The sequence below is a fragment of the Trematomus bernacchii genome, unplaced genomic scaffold, assembly GCF_902827165.1.
Source record: "Trematomus bernacchii unplaced genomic scaffold, fTreBer1.1, whole genome shotgun sequence".
Lineage (NCBI taxonomy): Eukaryota > Metazoa > Chordata > Actinopteri > Perciformes > Nototheniidae > Trematomus > Trematomus bernacchii.
Window position 1 is genome coordinate 1 of NW_022987992.1, and position 15823 is coordinate 15823.

General features: G+C 42.8%; 1 protein-coding gene across 1 annotated transcript in view; it reads right to left on the bottom strand.

The window, feature by feature from the left end:
* Positions 1-3713: 3713 nt before the first annotated feature.
* LOC117472044 (vesicle-fusing ATPase-like) overlaps positions 3714-15823 on the bottom strand; it is a gene marked incomplete at its 3' end in the record, with an annotated part of 33468 nt that continues 21358 nt past the window's right edge. The window contains exons 2-8 of the mRNA XM_034117198.1: positions 10940-11025; positions 7697-7796; positions 7180-7219; positions 6807-6973; positions 6234-6341; positions 4250-4325; positions 3714-3869 (exon numbers count right to left, since the gene is read on the bottom strand). Of these exons, the coding sequence (XP_033973089.1) occupies positions 3714-3869; positions 4250-4325; positions 6234-6341; positions 6807-6973; positions 7180-7219; positions 7697-7796; positions 10940-11025 (733 nt within the window). The remainder of the gene's footprint in view (positions 3870-4249; positions 4326-6233; positions 6342-6806; positions 6974-7179; positions 7220-7696; positions 7797-10939; positions 11026-15823) is intronic.

The following is a 15823-nucleotide window of genomic DNA, read 5'->3' on the forward strand; positions in this document are numbered from 1 at the left end:
AGAGACATGAAGAAGAGGGGGACACATGTTGATGTAGAAGAGACATGAAGAAGAGGGGACACATGTTGATGAAGAAGAGACATGAAGAAGAGGGGACACATGTTGATGAAGAAGAGACATGAAGAAGGGGGACACATGTTGATGTAGAAGAGACATGAAGAAGAGGGGACACATGTTGATGTAGAAGAGACATGAAGAAGAGGGGACACATGTTGATGAAGAAGAGACATGAAGAAGAGGGGACACATGGTTGATGTAGAAGAGACATGAAGAAGAGGGGACACATGTTGATGAAGAAGAGACATGAAGAAGAGGGGACACATGTTGATGTAGAAGAGACATGAAGAAGAGGGGACAACATGTTGATGAAGAAGAGACATGAAGAAGAGGGGACACATGTTGATGTAGAAGAGGGGACATGTTGAGGTAGAAGAGGGGACACATGTTGATGAAGAAGAGACATGAAGAAGAGGGGACACATGTGATGTAGAAGAGACATTGAAGAAGAGGGGACACATGTTGATGAAGAAGAGACATGAAGAAGAGGGGACACATGTTGATGTAGAGAGACATGAAGAAGAGGGACACATGTTGATTAGAAGAGACATGAAGAAGAGGGGACACATGTTGATGTAGAAGAGACATGAAGAAGAGGGGACACATGTTGATGTAGAGAGAGACATGAAGAAGAGGGGACACATGTTGATGAAGAAGAGACATGAAGAAGAGGGGACACATGTTGATGTAGAAGAGACATGAAGAAGAGGGGACACATGTTGATGTAGAAGAGACATGAAGAAGAGGGGACACATGTTGATGTAGAAGAGACATGAAGAAGAGGGGACACATGTTGATGAAGAAGAGACATGAAGAAGAGGGGACACATGTTGATGAAGAGAGACATGAAGAAGAGGGGACACATGTTGATGAAGAAGAGACATGAAGAAGAGGGGACACATGTTGATGAAGAAGAGACATGAAGAAGAGGGGACACATGTTGATGTAGAAGAGACATGAAGAAGAGGGGACACATGTTGATGTAGAAGAGACATGAAGAAGAGGGGACACATGTTGATGAAGAAGAGACATGAAGAAGAGGGGACACATGTTGATGAAGAAGAGACATGAAGAAGAGGGGACACATGTTGATGTAGAAGAGACGTGAAGAAGAGGGGACACATGTTGATGTAGAAGAGACATGAAGAAGAGGGGACACATGTTGATGAAGAAGAGACATGAAGAAGAGGGGACACATGTTGATGTAGAAGAGACGTGAAGAAGAGGGGACACATGTTGATGTAGAAGAGACATGAAGAAGAGGGGACACATGTTGATGAAGAAGAGACATGAAGAAGAGGGGACACATGTTGATGTAGAAGAGACATGAAGAAGAGGGGAACACATGTGATGAAGAAGAGACATGAAGAAGAGGGGACACATGTTGATGTAGAAGAGACATGAAGAAGAGGGACACATGTTGATGTAGAAGAGACATGAAGAAGAGGGGACACATGTTGATGAAGAAGAGACATGAAGAAGAGGGGACACATGTTGATGGAGAAGAGACATGAAGAAGAGGGGACACATGTTGATGTAGAAGAGACATGAAGAAGAGGGGACACATGTTGATGAAGAAGAGACATGAAGAAGAGGGGACACATGTTGATGAAGAAGAGAAGAGACATAGAAGAGAGGGACACATGTTGATGAAGAAGAGACATGAAGAAGACGGACACATGTTGATGTAGAAGAGACATGAAGAAGAGGGGACACATGTTGATGTAGAAGAGACATGAAGAAGAGGGGACACATGTTGATGAAGAAGAGACATGAAGAAGAGGGGACACATGTTGATGAAGAAGAGACATGAAGAAGAGGGACACATGTTGAGGAAGAAGAGACATGAAGAAGAGGGGACACATGTTGATGAAGAAGGACATGAAGAAGAGGGGACACATGTTGATGAAGAAGAGACATGAAGAAGAGGGGACACATGTGATTGATGTAGAGAAGAGACATGAAGAGGGGACACTGTTGATGAAGAAGAGACATGAAGAAGAGGGGACACATGTTGATGAAGAAGAGACATGAAGAAGAGGGGACACATGTTGATGTAGAAGAGCATGAAGAAGAGGGGACACATGTGATGTAGAAGAGACATGAAGAAGAGGGGACACATGTTGATGAAGAAGAGACATGAAGAAGAGGGGACACATGTTGATGAAAGAAGAGACATGAAGAAGAGGGGACACATGTTGATGTAGAAGAGACATGAAGAAGAGGGGACACATGTTGATAGAAGAGACATGAAGAAGAGGGGACACATGTTGATGAAGAAGAGACATGAAGAAGAGGGGACACATGTTGATGAAGAAGAGACATGAAGAAGAGGGGACACATGTTGATGAAGAAGAGACATGAAGAGGGGACACATGTTGATGTAGAAGAGACATGAAGAAGAGGGGACACATGTTGATGTAGAAGAGACATGAAGAAGAGGGGACCAAATGTGAAGACGAAGAGACAGAGAAGAGGGGACACATGTTGATGAAGAAGAGACATGAAGAAGAGGGGACACATGTTGATGAAGAAGAGACATGAAGAAGAGGGGACACATGTTGATGTAGAAGAGACATGAAGAAGAGGGGACACATGTTGATGTAGAAGAGACATGAAGAAGAGGGGACACATGTTGATGAAGAAGAGACATGAAGAAGAGGGGACCAATGTTGATGAAGAAAGAGACATGAAGAAGAGGGGACACATGTTGATGAAGAAGAGACATGAAGAAGAGGGGACACATGTTGATGAAGAAGAGACATGAAGAAGAGGGGGACACATGTTGATGAAGAAGAGACATGAAGAAGAGGGGACACCTGTTGATGAAGAAGAGACATGAAGAAGAGGGGGACACATGTTGATGAAGAGAGACCATGAAAGAAGAGGGGACACCATGTTGATGAAGAAGAGACATGAAGAAGAGGGGACACATGTGATGTAGAAGACAGAGACATGAAGAAGAGGGGACACATGTTGATGAAGAAGAGACATGAAGAAGAGGGGACCACATGTTGATGGACTAAGAGACAATGGAAGAAGAGGGGACACATGTTGATGAAGAAGAGACATGAAGAAGAGGGGACACATGTTGATGTAGAAGAGACATGAAGAAGAGGGGACACATGTTGATGTAGAAGAGACATGAAGAAGAGGGGACACATGTTGATGAAGAAGAGACATGAAGAAGAGGGGACACATGTTGATGGACTAGAGACATGAAGAAGAGGGGACACATGTTGATGAAGAAGAGACATGAAGAAGAGGGGACACATGTTGATGTAGAAGAGACATGAAGAAGAGGGGACACATGTTGATGTAGAAGAGACATGAAGAAGAGGGGACACATGTTGATGTAGAAGAGACATGAAGAAGAGGGGACACATGTTGATGTAAGAAGAGACATGAAGAAGAGGGGACACATGTGTGAAGAAGAGACATGAAGAAGATGGGGACACATGTTGATGTAGAAGAGACATGAAGAAGAGGGGACACATGTTGATGTAGAAGAGGGACACATGTTGATGAAGAAGAGACATGAAGAAGAGGGGACACATGTTGATGTAGAAGAGACATGAAGAAGAGGGGACACATGTTGATGAAGAAGAGACATGGAGAAGTGGAACAGCAGAGTGGGAGAGGTATTGTTTTCTCACCCATCTGCTCCACGATGTCTGGAGGAAACACTCGGGAAGCGAAGGCTCTGCGGAAAATGTCGGAGAACTCTCTGTCCAATCCTCCGATCCCCATCTTCTCAAAGTTCCACTCCGGGTTGATGATCGACTGACGCTGCTCCTTAGTCTTAGCCTTTCCTGTTGTGTCACCACACACACACACACACACACACACACACACACACACACACACACACACACCACACACACACACACACACACACACACACACACACACACACACACACACACACACACACACACACACACACACACACACACACACACACACACACACACACACACACCAGTGAGAACACTGTGATGTGTTACTGCCACCTGGTGGAGGAAGTCAGAAGTACTGCAGCCCTCATGTTGTCTTTAGAGCACCATGATGGCTGTGCAGGATTTAAATATCTAAGATCTAAGAACATTCTAGAAAGAGGCTCTGATCACGTTTTAAACCCTCGTATTCTCCTTCCCATTAAAATGTATTATGAGTTGTATATTGAACGTACCAACGAGTGTGAGGGAGGAGCTCGGGGCCTTCTCAAAGATCACCTGACTGTTTCCCACCATCAGCCCACAGTCGATCTGCCCAGGGAACACAGACACAATCAGATTCATAGAGAGAACAGATCAATAACAACAGGACAGGAGAGGAACTACAAAGAAGGTGAATAGTCAAAGTGTTTGGATGATACATCCCATAACTCAGAGGGGTCAAACTCAAAGCTTCATTTTTCTGTGGCCCACAAGAGCTCTGAAAGAATATTACAGAAGCCCATAAACTACATGTCCCACAATGCATCTCGTTTTGTGACACGGAAGAGACTTGCAATTACGTAGTTCATTATGAAGTCATCACCCTATCCCATAATAATCCAATGGCATTTTTATTTTGTTATTATTATTATCTTTTTCTTCTTTCCCTCCTATTGGATGTTTGTCATTGTAACGAGAACACACCTCAGGCCCCTATGATGATCAAATCAAATCAAGTTTTATTTATAAAGCACATTTAAAAGCGATTTTTGGTGGAGCCAAAGTGCTGTACATGTAATAAAAACACTTTACTACAATCACAATAACAGATATATAAAAAACACAGGGACGAGTCAGGAGTCGTGCTCCGCTCTGACTACAAGGCCAGAGAGAAGAAGTGTGTTTTTAGTGTAGATGGATGATGATCATTTATTAATATTATACATTTTCTCTCTGTGCTTTTATTTAAGTCATTGGTATGTAAGCTGAGGTAAACAGAGATATCTTTCTACGTGATTACAGTGGGATGATTGCCCCCATGAGAGATGTTTGTGCATATATATATATTTACTGTAAATAGCTGTTTATTCTACCACCTTGTATACTCTCACCTGGCTGCTGAGCTGTCACTGCTACTGGACGTGTATTTTGTATATCGTGTAATTGTTGTAGTTCAATATGTTCTTTATGCTTCTTAAGATAAGATAGGATAGGATAAGAGGTACTTTATTGATCCCAAAATTGGGAGATGTTTGCAGTGCAGCAGCATACAAACAACAAAACAACAAAACAACACAAGGCATAATGCATCTGTAAGGTCCTAGCCAGAAAGTGGATGTTTTATTTAGTTTCTCTCCTCCCACTTGTGTCAGCACTTCCTGCCCTTGATTGAACCTGCGTAACCGTCCCTAATGAGTCTCACCTGTGCCCCATTGTAACCCCTCCCCCTGTGTATTTAGTCCACATCCCCTCAGTGCCGGTTCCTCTTTGTTCGTTCAAGCGTTCCAGCAGTATTTAGTTTCCACGTGCACCTGACCCTGTTCCTGCCTAACCCTGGTGTGCTAGGGTTGCCTTCCTGACTGACCTAACTTGTGTAACAGTTGTAAATATGCAGTGGTGTTTAGTGTTAAATATTAATTTCGAAATCATTTATTATAATCACACAAATTCAGTGTTTTGTATTTAATAATTCTGTGTTCTTCATTTATTAAACTTTCAATACCTGACTAGGTCTAGAATCAGTGGGAGGAGCCTCCAGGACTCAGTCACTGCACCCTCTCCTTTATGGAGTCACTGTGAGGGGAAACCAATTGAACAACGACTGATTCGTTATATATCTGTTGTGAATAAACGGAGATCGGCTCAACGGTATGCTGACTCGAGTCTCATCGTTCAAAAGAAACACCACGCAGACACCGCTGATCGACACCTGTTACACGTCGTGTACCGTCTACCACAGAAGACACGTGCAGCTGTGGATCAGTGCAGACAATGTCCCACTTACTGGAATGTGCCGATGCCCCCCGGTGCAGTCCAGAAGACCTGGCAGAACCTACCCCATCAGCTGTGGCCTGTGCCCGATACTGGCAGAACGACATTTGAGATTGCTACGGACTCGAAGAAGAAGACCGAACCTCTGCTAGTAAAGACCTGTTTGCAACCGAAGCCTCTGTCCCTGAGTCGTGCTATTGAGTCCTCTACTTGTGTTCATTCAGTCGTTACAGCATCGCTCGTTACCTTCTGCTTCTTCCCGGAGGCCGGCTCTCCTCTCAGGATGCTGGCGTCCATCGCCTCGATGTCTTTCACCACCAGACCAAACAGTTTGTCGCAGAAGCTGAACACGAGCTGAGAGACACAAGGAGATAACGGAGATGATCAGAGCCACGTCAAAACAAAAGATATCTGTGTGTGAGAGATAGGGAATGGGGGGAATGGGAACCGCGGTGCATTCTGGGGCATCTGTGGAGAATAGCGTCTTTAGGATGGATAGCAGCCGTTAATATCTATCAGCTTTCACCAATATCTGTCAGACGTTTGGCATCAAAAATGGCATCGGACACGATAACTCTAATGATTCTAATAAGGGGTGTAAACGTGTTCACACTGGGTGGTTTAATTAGTTTAAACAAAATGATTCTCTGATTCACAGACGTCTCTTTCTCCATGTTAGTCAATGGGAGAAAGTCTTTCTGGGCCGGGTGTCGTCACGGACTGATACGGGAGTTGTAGTACCGCCGTTTGGACACTAGGAATGTTTTCCTCAGAGTCCGGAGCACTTCCTGGGGGCTTTCTCTCTCTCTCTTTACGCACCTGCTGGGTGACGGAGAAACCCTGGTTGTTGAACTGCTGGATGAACTCGGCGGCCATCTTGTCCGAGTCGTAGGGGGAGGAGTCGGTGCTCTTCTTCTGCAGGAAGTCGATCTCGATGGTCATGGCGCCGATGCACTGCTTAGATTTATCAAAGTTGTATCCGGCAACTGAAGGGAGAGAGGAATAAATACAGGCGCCATCTTAGAGCGGGGAACACACAATGGCCTGTGGTAGATTAGTGAACGCCTCAAGGGTTAGAAATGAAAGATATGTTCACAGGGTCGTTGTTTTAATACTTTAAAGGTGGGGTAGGTAACTTACCTACCCCACCTTTAAGTCATGTGGAACCAAAAGGGACAATATCAAGATTTACCTTCGACCTCCTGACCGATGGAGAGTCCAGCCCACTTCCTCTACAGGAGAGAAGAAGAAGAGAGGATTCAACAACGAGTAAAGAACAGAGTGTGTGTGTGTGTGTGTGTGTGTGTGTGTGTGTGTGTGTGTGTGTGTGTGTGTGTGTGTGTGTGTGCCTGTATGTGTGTGCGTGTGTGTGTGTGTGTATGCGCGTTAGTGTGTGTGTGTGTGTGAGTGTGTGTGTGTGTGTGTGTGTGTATGCGCGTTAGTGTGTGTGTGTGTGAGCGTGTGTGTGTGTGTGTGTGTGTGCGTGTTAGTGTGTGTGTGTGTGAGTGTGTGTGCATGTTTGTGTGTGTGTGTGTGTGTGTGCGTGTGTGTATGCGCATTAGTGTGTGTGTGTGCGTGTGTGTGTGTGTGTGCGTGCGTGCGTGCGTGCGTGCGTGTGTGTGCGTGCGTGTGTGTGTGTGTGTGTGCGTGCGTGCGTGCGTGCGTGCGTGCGTGCGTGCGTGCGTGTGTGTGTGTGTGTGTGTGTGTACCTGTGGCAGGCTGAAGGCGATGCTCCCAGCAGCCACAGTGTGGTGGGTCTTCACTGTGAACACAAACTTGTGGTTGGGGGTCGTCGTCACCGACACATGTCTGCGGAGAGAGGAGGAGAAGAAGAAGACATACTTTAATAATCTCTCTCTGGAAATTAAATACCATCCAGGAATTGAACCGTAGACCCTCTGGTTCCCAAGCTAAGTCCCGCTCAGTTTATTACCTTTGTTAGTGAGTACATTTATTCTGCTTTATTATTTAATTAAACCTCATATTTGAATGTCATCTATATGACATGAAGTCTTCTACAAATGCATTTTAGCATCTTTCAAATCGACCTTACCTGGTAGAGCGTTCTGGATATATAATTATTGTGTATATCTGTTAATACTATCATATGTACATACAGTATATTATGAGCCTATATTCCTGCTACTGTAGTATTTCTACCTTTTTAAAGAACATTTCAATCATCCAGAATTGTTTATATTTGATATACTATTTTTTATTGTCATTTTATTTGTAATTGTTAACTCTTTTCCACTTTTTAAGTATTTTAATGTTGAGAACAATTTGGGATTAATAAAGAAATATATGTGTGAACCCACAAAGGCCCTGATATGCAGTGCCGATACTAGAGTCTGTGGGGGCCCTAGGCAAACATTCACTGGGGGCCCCTCGATCCAGCTTTTCATCACCACGTACAGCCACAGCCCCCCCCCCCCCCCCGGAGCGGAGCAAGGCAATGAAACTTAAAGGGGACCTAACATGCAAAATGCACTTTTGTACGTCTTTTCTACATGAATATGTGTCCCCGGTGTTCCAGGGAACTCACCAAGTGTCAGAAAACACAACCCTCTCTATTTTCCTCCATACCCAAATCTCTAAAAAAGGGGCTGCAACGGATCTGATAAAAACTGATCCAGATTTGAACACTGTCCTGACGTCAGGACGGTGGCGCTACGGCTATTGGGCCAACTCCACCAATCAGGAGGAGACAGCCACGGCCATTGCCGTTCGAAAGCGCTGGAGACGCTGTAGTACATATGCCAGGCCTGTAGATGGTGCTGTTTTCACTGAATCAGCCCTTGCAGAGCAGAGCTAAAAAAAGTGCAAATTGAGCGAAATGAGGCATGGCTAAAATGCATGATCTGTTTGGTATTTTGAAAATAAAAAAGTATAAATATGCCTTATATAGGTATGGTCCTACACTATATTATTCAAATATAGCATGATAGGTCCACTTTAAGATAAGAAGCAGCATGTTACGGCGCGCTATGCATGGGGCCGCCTTGAGGGGGTTTCCCGACATGTCGTTGCAGTAAATTAAAGGGTGTTCCATGTTGTCGTTGCTGTGGACCTTCTTAATCTACCTTCTTTGGGGGCCCCCTTCTGGTCCGGGGCCCCAAGCAGTTGCCTGCCTTGCCTGTTGGCAAGCGGCGCCCCTGCTGATGTGCTGTTGTGCTTTTCCCTCTTCTATAATGACCCTTTAATGACATGCTAATGTTTACCTCCATAGCAAATATGAAAAACCAAGACAATCCTCCAGGATAAAGAAACGGGTTTTGTAACGGTTGCTCCAATTTAAAATGAAGAACATTGTATTTATTAAAAATATATATAATAATTAATAATGAATTACACAGTTTAAAAAGCTTTGGCTGCAGATGGAGAATGAACTCCTTTCACATGAACATTTGTATTTATTTATTGACGATTAACACCTTTGTTATTGTATCTCTAATTAAGGAAAATGTAATACAGCACAATTCACTCCTCGGGGGGAGGATTAAATATATAAGCCAATTTCATAAGGACATTATTGAAGAGCTGTGATTGGTCGATCTCCGTCAGTTGCTAGGATACGAGTTCTTTAATTACACACATAGGGCTCATCAGGATGAACGGTTGCTGTTGTTGTTGCTTCTGCGTCACATGACCGCTCTGCAGAGGTTAGTATACACAAGCAATGTAGAAATAATGTTAGCTTGTTGCTATGCTAACAGAGTTATTATTTTAAAGGTATAGACAAATTACCATTAGTGGAATGTAATTAAGAATTGAAATTTGAATAAGTAAAAACTACTTTTCTTTACATTTTACACTTTCATTATTGCAGAACATAGACGTAATTTATACTGGGAACTCTGGGTCTCCGCTGGGTCTCCAACACTTTTAGCATCAGTGTGTTGCACCGCCCCCTCGCACACAGACAGGGGAGAGAGATCTCTCATCTGGATTGGAAAGTGTGGGTGTGTGGGTGTGTGATAGATGAGTGTGTGATATATATGTGTGTGTGTGTGTGTGTGTGTGTGTGTGTGTGTGTGTGTGTGTGTGTGGATGGATGGGTGTGTGATAGATGAGTGTGTGATATATATGTGTGTATGTGTGGATGGATGAGTGTGTGATAGATGAGTGTGTGATATATATATGTGTGTATGTGTGGATGGATGGGTGTGTGATAGATGAGTGTGTGATATATATGTGTGTGTGTGTGGATGGATGAGTGTGTGATATATATGTGTGTATGTGTGGATGGATGAGTGTGTGATAGATGAGTGTGTGATATATATGTGTGTGTATGTGTGGATGGATGAGTGTGTGATAGATGAGTGTGTGATATATGTGTGTGTGTGTGGATGGATGGGTGTGTGATAGATGAGTGTGTGATATATGTGTGTGTGTGTGTGTGTGGATGGATGAGTGTGTGATAGATGGGTGTGTGATAGATGAGTGTGTGATATATATGTGTGTATGTGTGGATGGATGAGTGTGTGATAGATGAGTGTGTGATGGATGAGTGTGTGATAGATGGGTGTGTGATAGATGAGTGTGTGATATATATGTGTGTATGTGTGGATGGATGAGTGTGTGATAGATGAGTGTGTGATATATATGTGTGTGTGGATGGATGGGTGTGTGATAGATGAGTGTGTGATATATGTGTGTGTGTGTGTGTGGATGGATGAGTGTGTGATAGATGGGTGTGTGATAGATGAGTGTGTGATATATATGTGTGTATGTGTGGATGGATGAGTGTGTGATAGATGAGTGTGTGATATATATGTGTGTGTGTGTGTGTGGATGGATGGGTGTGTGATAGATGAGTGTGTGATATATATGTGTGTGTGTGTGGATGGATGAGTGTGTGATAGATGAGTGTGTGATATATATGTGTGGGTGGATGAGTGTGTGGGTGTATTGACAGTTAGTTATTGATGACTCAGAGATATTGAACTCACTGTCCTGACTGCAGATCCTTCTCGCTCACCACGGCACAGTTAGACAGCGACAACTCGTCTGTCGGGCAGCGCGCCGCCTGCATCGTCTGGAGAGAGAGAGGAGAAGAGGAAATGTTCAAAAGATATTAACTAAAACTAACCAAAGCTGCTGTAAATTAAGTATAAAGATCCCCAGTTATAATCTTGTTTTATCTTCAGTCAAATGGTATTTGTTCTTCAGTACACACTGGGCAGAGAGTCATATTCTGCAGTGTGTTGTTTTAGTTTACTTCACAAAGAAGCAGCCTTATTCACTCCCAAGTGTATTATATATGCATTAATAATAATACATTTATATAGCGCTTTTCCCAGTGCTCAAAGACGCCTTAAATGTGCCAGAAACGCCTCCATTGAACTCCATGGTTTACTTCCGGAACAAAGTGACATCACTATGAAAGACTTGCGCTCCTATTGGCTAGCGCTCCGGCACATTGTACGTAAGAATTCTGACTTTTTTCAGAACATTTCAAGATTCTGAATTTTTTAAGAACATTTTTGAATTCTGACTATTTTCTGAAGAAAAAAAAAATGTCTGAAAAAAATGCCAAATTCTGACTTTTTTCTGAAATGTTCAAAATATTGATTTGTTTCCTAAAATTACAATATGCTGACTTTCTTTTTTGAAAATCCCAAATTCTAACATTTTCCTCCAACCGATTGTTCATGATAGGCTCAGGGGGCGGGACATCTGTAAGCGGTTGACCAATCACAACATAGCCGGCCAGCTAACCGACTTCAATCTCAGAGAATAACAATTAAAAAAATATCTGGTTTAATTTTTTTCTTTTGCTTTTACTACTTTCATCTAAAAAATAAATCCTCATAAACTCATGACTGCATTCTCACATATCTAAAAACACCCAGGTACCTCCGGACTCAACATTCGGTATTTTATCTGAAAACTCAAGAATTCTGACTTTTCATCAGCAGGAGAGGACTCTTTAAAGTAGAGACACTACATACTGATATACACCTGAACATCAGCAGGAGAGGACTCTTTAAAGTAGAGACACTACATACTGATATACACCTGAACATCAGCAGGAGAGGACTCTTTAAAGTAGAGACACTACATACTGATATACACCTGAACATCAGCAGGAGAGGACTCTTTAAAGTAGAGACACTACATACTGATATACACCTGAACATCAGCAGGAGAGGACTCTTTAAAGTAGAGGCACTACATACTGATATACACCTGAACATCAGCAGGAGAGGACTCTTTAAAGTAGAGACACTACATACTGATATACACCTGAACATCAGCAGGAGAGGACTCTTTAAAGTAGAGACACTACATACTGATATACACCTGAACATCAGCAGGAGAGGACTCTTTAAAGTAGAGACACTACATACTGATATACACCTGAACATCAGCAGGAGAGGACTCTTTAAAGGAGAGACACTACATACTGATATACACCTGAACATCAGCAGGAGAGGACTCTTTAAAGTAGAGACACTACATACTGATATACACCTGAACATCAGCAGGAGAGGACTCTTTAAAGTAGAGACACTACATACTGATATACACCTGAACATCAGCAGGAGAGGACTCTTTAAAGTAGAGACACTACATACTGATATACACCTGAACATCAGCAGGAGAGGACTCTTTAAAGGAGAGACACTACATACTGATATACACCTGAACATCAGCAGGAGAGGACTCTTTAAAGTAGAGACACTACATACTGATATACACCTGAACATCAGCAGGAGAGGACTCTTTAAAGTAGAGACACTACATACTGATATACACCTGAACATCAGCAGGAGAGGACTCTTTAAAGTAGAGACACTACATACTGATATACACCTGAACATCAGCAGGAGAGGACTCTTTAAAGTAGAGACACTACATACTGATATACACCTGAACATCAGCAGGAGAGGACTCTTTAAAGTAGAGACACTGCATACTGATATACACCTGAACATCAGCAGGAGAGGACTCTTTAAAGTAGAGACACTACATACTGATATACACCTGAACATCAGCAGGAGAGGACTCTTTAAAGTAGAGACACTACATACTGATATACACCTGAACATCAGCAGGAGAGGACTCTTTAAAGTAGAGACACTACATACTGATATACACCTGAACATCAGCAGGAGAGGACTCTTTAAAGTAGAGACACTACATACTGATATACACCTGAACATCAGCAGGAGAGGACTCTTTAAAGTAGAGACACTGCATACTGATATACACCTGAACATCAGCAGGAGAGGACTCTTTAAAGTAGAGACACTACATACTGATATACACCTGAACATCAGCAGGAGAGGACTCTTTAAAGTAGAGACACTACATACTGATATACACCTGAACATCAGCAGGAGAGGACTCTTTAAAGTAGAGACACACAGCCAGTTTAAATCATTCATATCTTCATCAAACTGCCACTAAAAATGATCTCTTGAGAGTTTTTGCTCTATAAATCTGTAAATGACGTTTCCTTGGAAACTGAAATGAGTTCAGTGAAGTCTCTGCAGTCTGTCTTTATGCATTAGATGTCGTTGATTTATCAATTGATAGATGAACGCAGACGAAACAAAGCTGCACATTTAACAAAGGGCAGAGACTCCATGTGAATGTTGTAATGTCTCTCCTGTTGCTAGCAGGTATGTTTTGTTGTCTATCTTAACACCTCCTCGTCTATTCTTTGTATGAAAATGTGACTCTCTGACCCTCTGCAGACCTTCTGAGTTTTGCACTTAAAATAAACTCCTTAAAAGACTGTCTTATTTGAAGTATCTTCATTTCAGTATAACAGGAAGGTTTCCTCACCATTTCATAATTATTTGTTAGTTGGTATTGGTTAAATTCCACCACACACACACGCGCAAACACACACACACACACACACACACACACACACACACACACACACACACACACACACACACACACACACACACGCACACCCACACACACACACACCCACACACACACACACACACACACAGCAGCCAGTCTCCATGGAAACGGCATCGTGCATCAGACTGTCTCGATGATTAATTTATGAACGTCTTCACTAACAGAGATGCCACAGATTCATGTATTATCTGATCCAGTCAAACACAGCAACACTTCCTGTTTCACCTCCAACTGTTTCATATAAAAGTGCTCCGTAAACTTCATCCATTGAGCAACAAAACAGCTGATTTTTGCAGAACCCTGCTTTCTTCAAAACATCTAAAAAAGTGCATTTCAACCTGATAAACACAACATGTTATTTAAAGTGGCAAAACAATATTTATAAACCTGAGAAGTAAGAAGATTAAACATTTCCACATGTTTACTTGTAGGATTAATCATGCCAGAGTTGGAACCAATTCCAATATTTTGTTTACAGTGTAAGAGTCATGTGATCAGATGGATCCTGTTCATCCATAAATCTGGCACTTAAACACATATCCACATCAGCAGCCTCTGCACCAAAAGTGATTTTCAGCAGCTCAGATATCAGGCGTCCTCTTTAAGAGACGTACCATGGATATAAATCGGTTTCATGGATGTAATGCCACACACAGATCCAAACCAAAACCCCAAGCAAGCATCCAGCATTTAGACTGATCCCATCTCCACATGTCTGCAAAATCCATTCATGATTTCTGAGGATTCTTCAGCAGAAAACCAACAAACACATCTCACTGTTGACAACAAAAACGGTATTGCGTGTCAGATAGATTTAATGTACCATTGGAAATAAGGTCCATAGATGTCAGTGTGAAGCAGCTTTCAATGCTTATGTCACCTGTTGATAGATATATATCTCGTTCAACACATGTACATGCGGTTTCTAACGGAGGGAATCGACCCAGACGTCGCTGAGCTGCAGCCATGATAAGAGCTGATTATCTAGATGATAGGAAAGGAGCTTCAATGCTTCCTTTGTTATCTCCTTTAGGAAACACCGGATCATCTTTTAGGAAAGGAAAGGAGATACAATTCCTAACAGTCACAGCATTTAAAGTGATGAATAATTTAAACATCGGATAGTGCCACCTTTAGCTTAGCGCTGGTGACGTGAAGTCATGTGACCGTGCTGTAGTTCTTTTATATCCCAACATTAGCCACCTTTAGCTTAGCGCTGGTGATGTGAAGTCATGTGACCGTGCTGTAGTTCCTTTATAGCCCAACATTAGCCACCTTTAGCTTAGCGCTGGTGACGTGAAGTCATGTGACCGTGCTGTAGTTCTTTTATATCCCAACATTAGCCACCTTTAGCTTAGCGCTGGTGATGTGAAGTCATGTGACCGTGCTGTAGTTCCTTTATAGCCCAACATTAGCCACCTTTAGCTTAGCGCTGGTGACGTGAAGTCATGTGACCGTGCTATCGTTCCTTTATAGCCCAACATTAGCCACCTTTAGCTTAGCGGTGGTGACGTGAAGTCATGTGACCGTGCTGTTGTTCCTTTATAGCCCAACATTAGCCTCCTTTAGCTTAGCGGTGGTGACGTGAAGTCATGTGACCGTGCTGTAGTTCCTTTATAGCCCAACATTAGCCTCCTTTAGCTTAGCGGTGTTGACGTGAAGTCATGTGACCGTGCTAGTTCATTATAGCCCAACAATAGCCACCTTTAGCTTAGCGGTGTTGACGTGAAGTCATGTGACCGTGCTGTAGTTCCTTTATAGCCCAACATTAGCCACCTTTAGCTTAGCGGTGTTGACGTGAAGTCATGTGACCGTGCTAGTTCATTATAGCCCAACAATAGCCACCTTTAGCTTAGCGGTGTTGACGTGAAGTCATGTGACCGTGCTAGTTCATTATAGCCCAACAATAGCCACCTTTAGCTTAGCGGTGGTGACGTGAAGTCATGTGA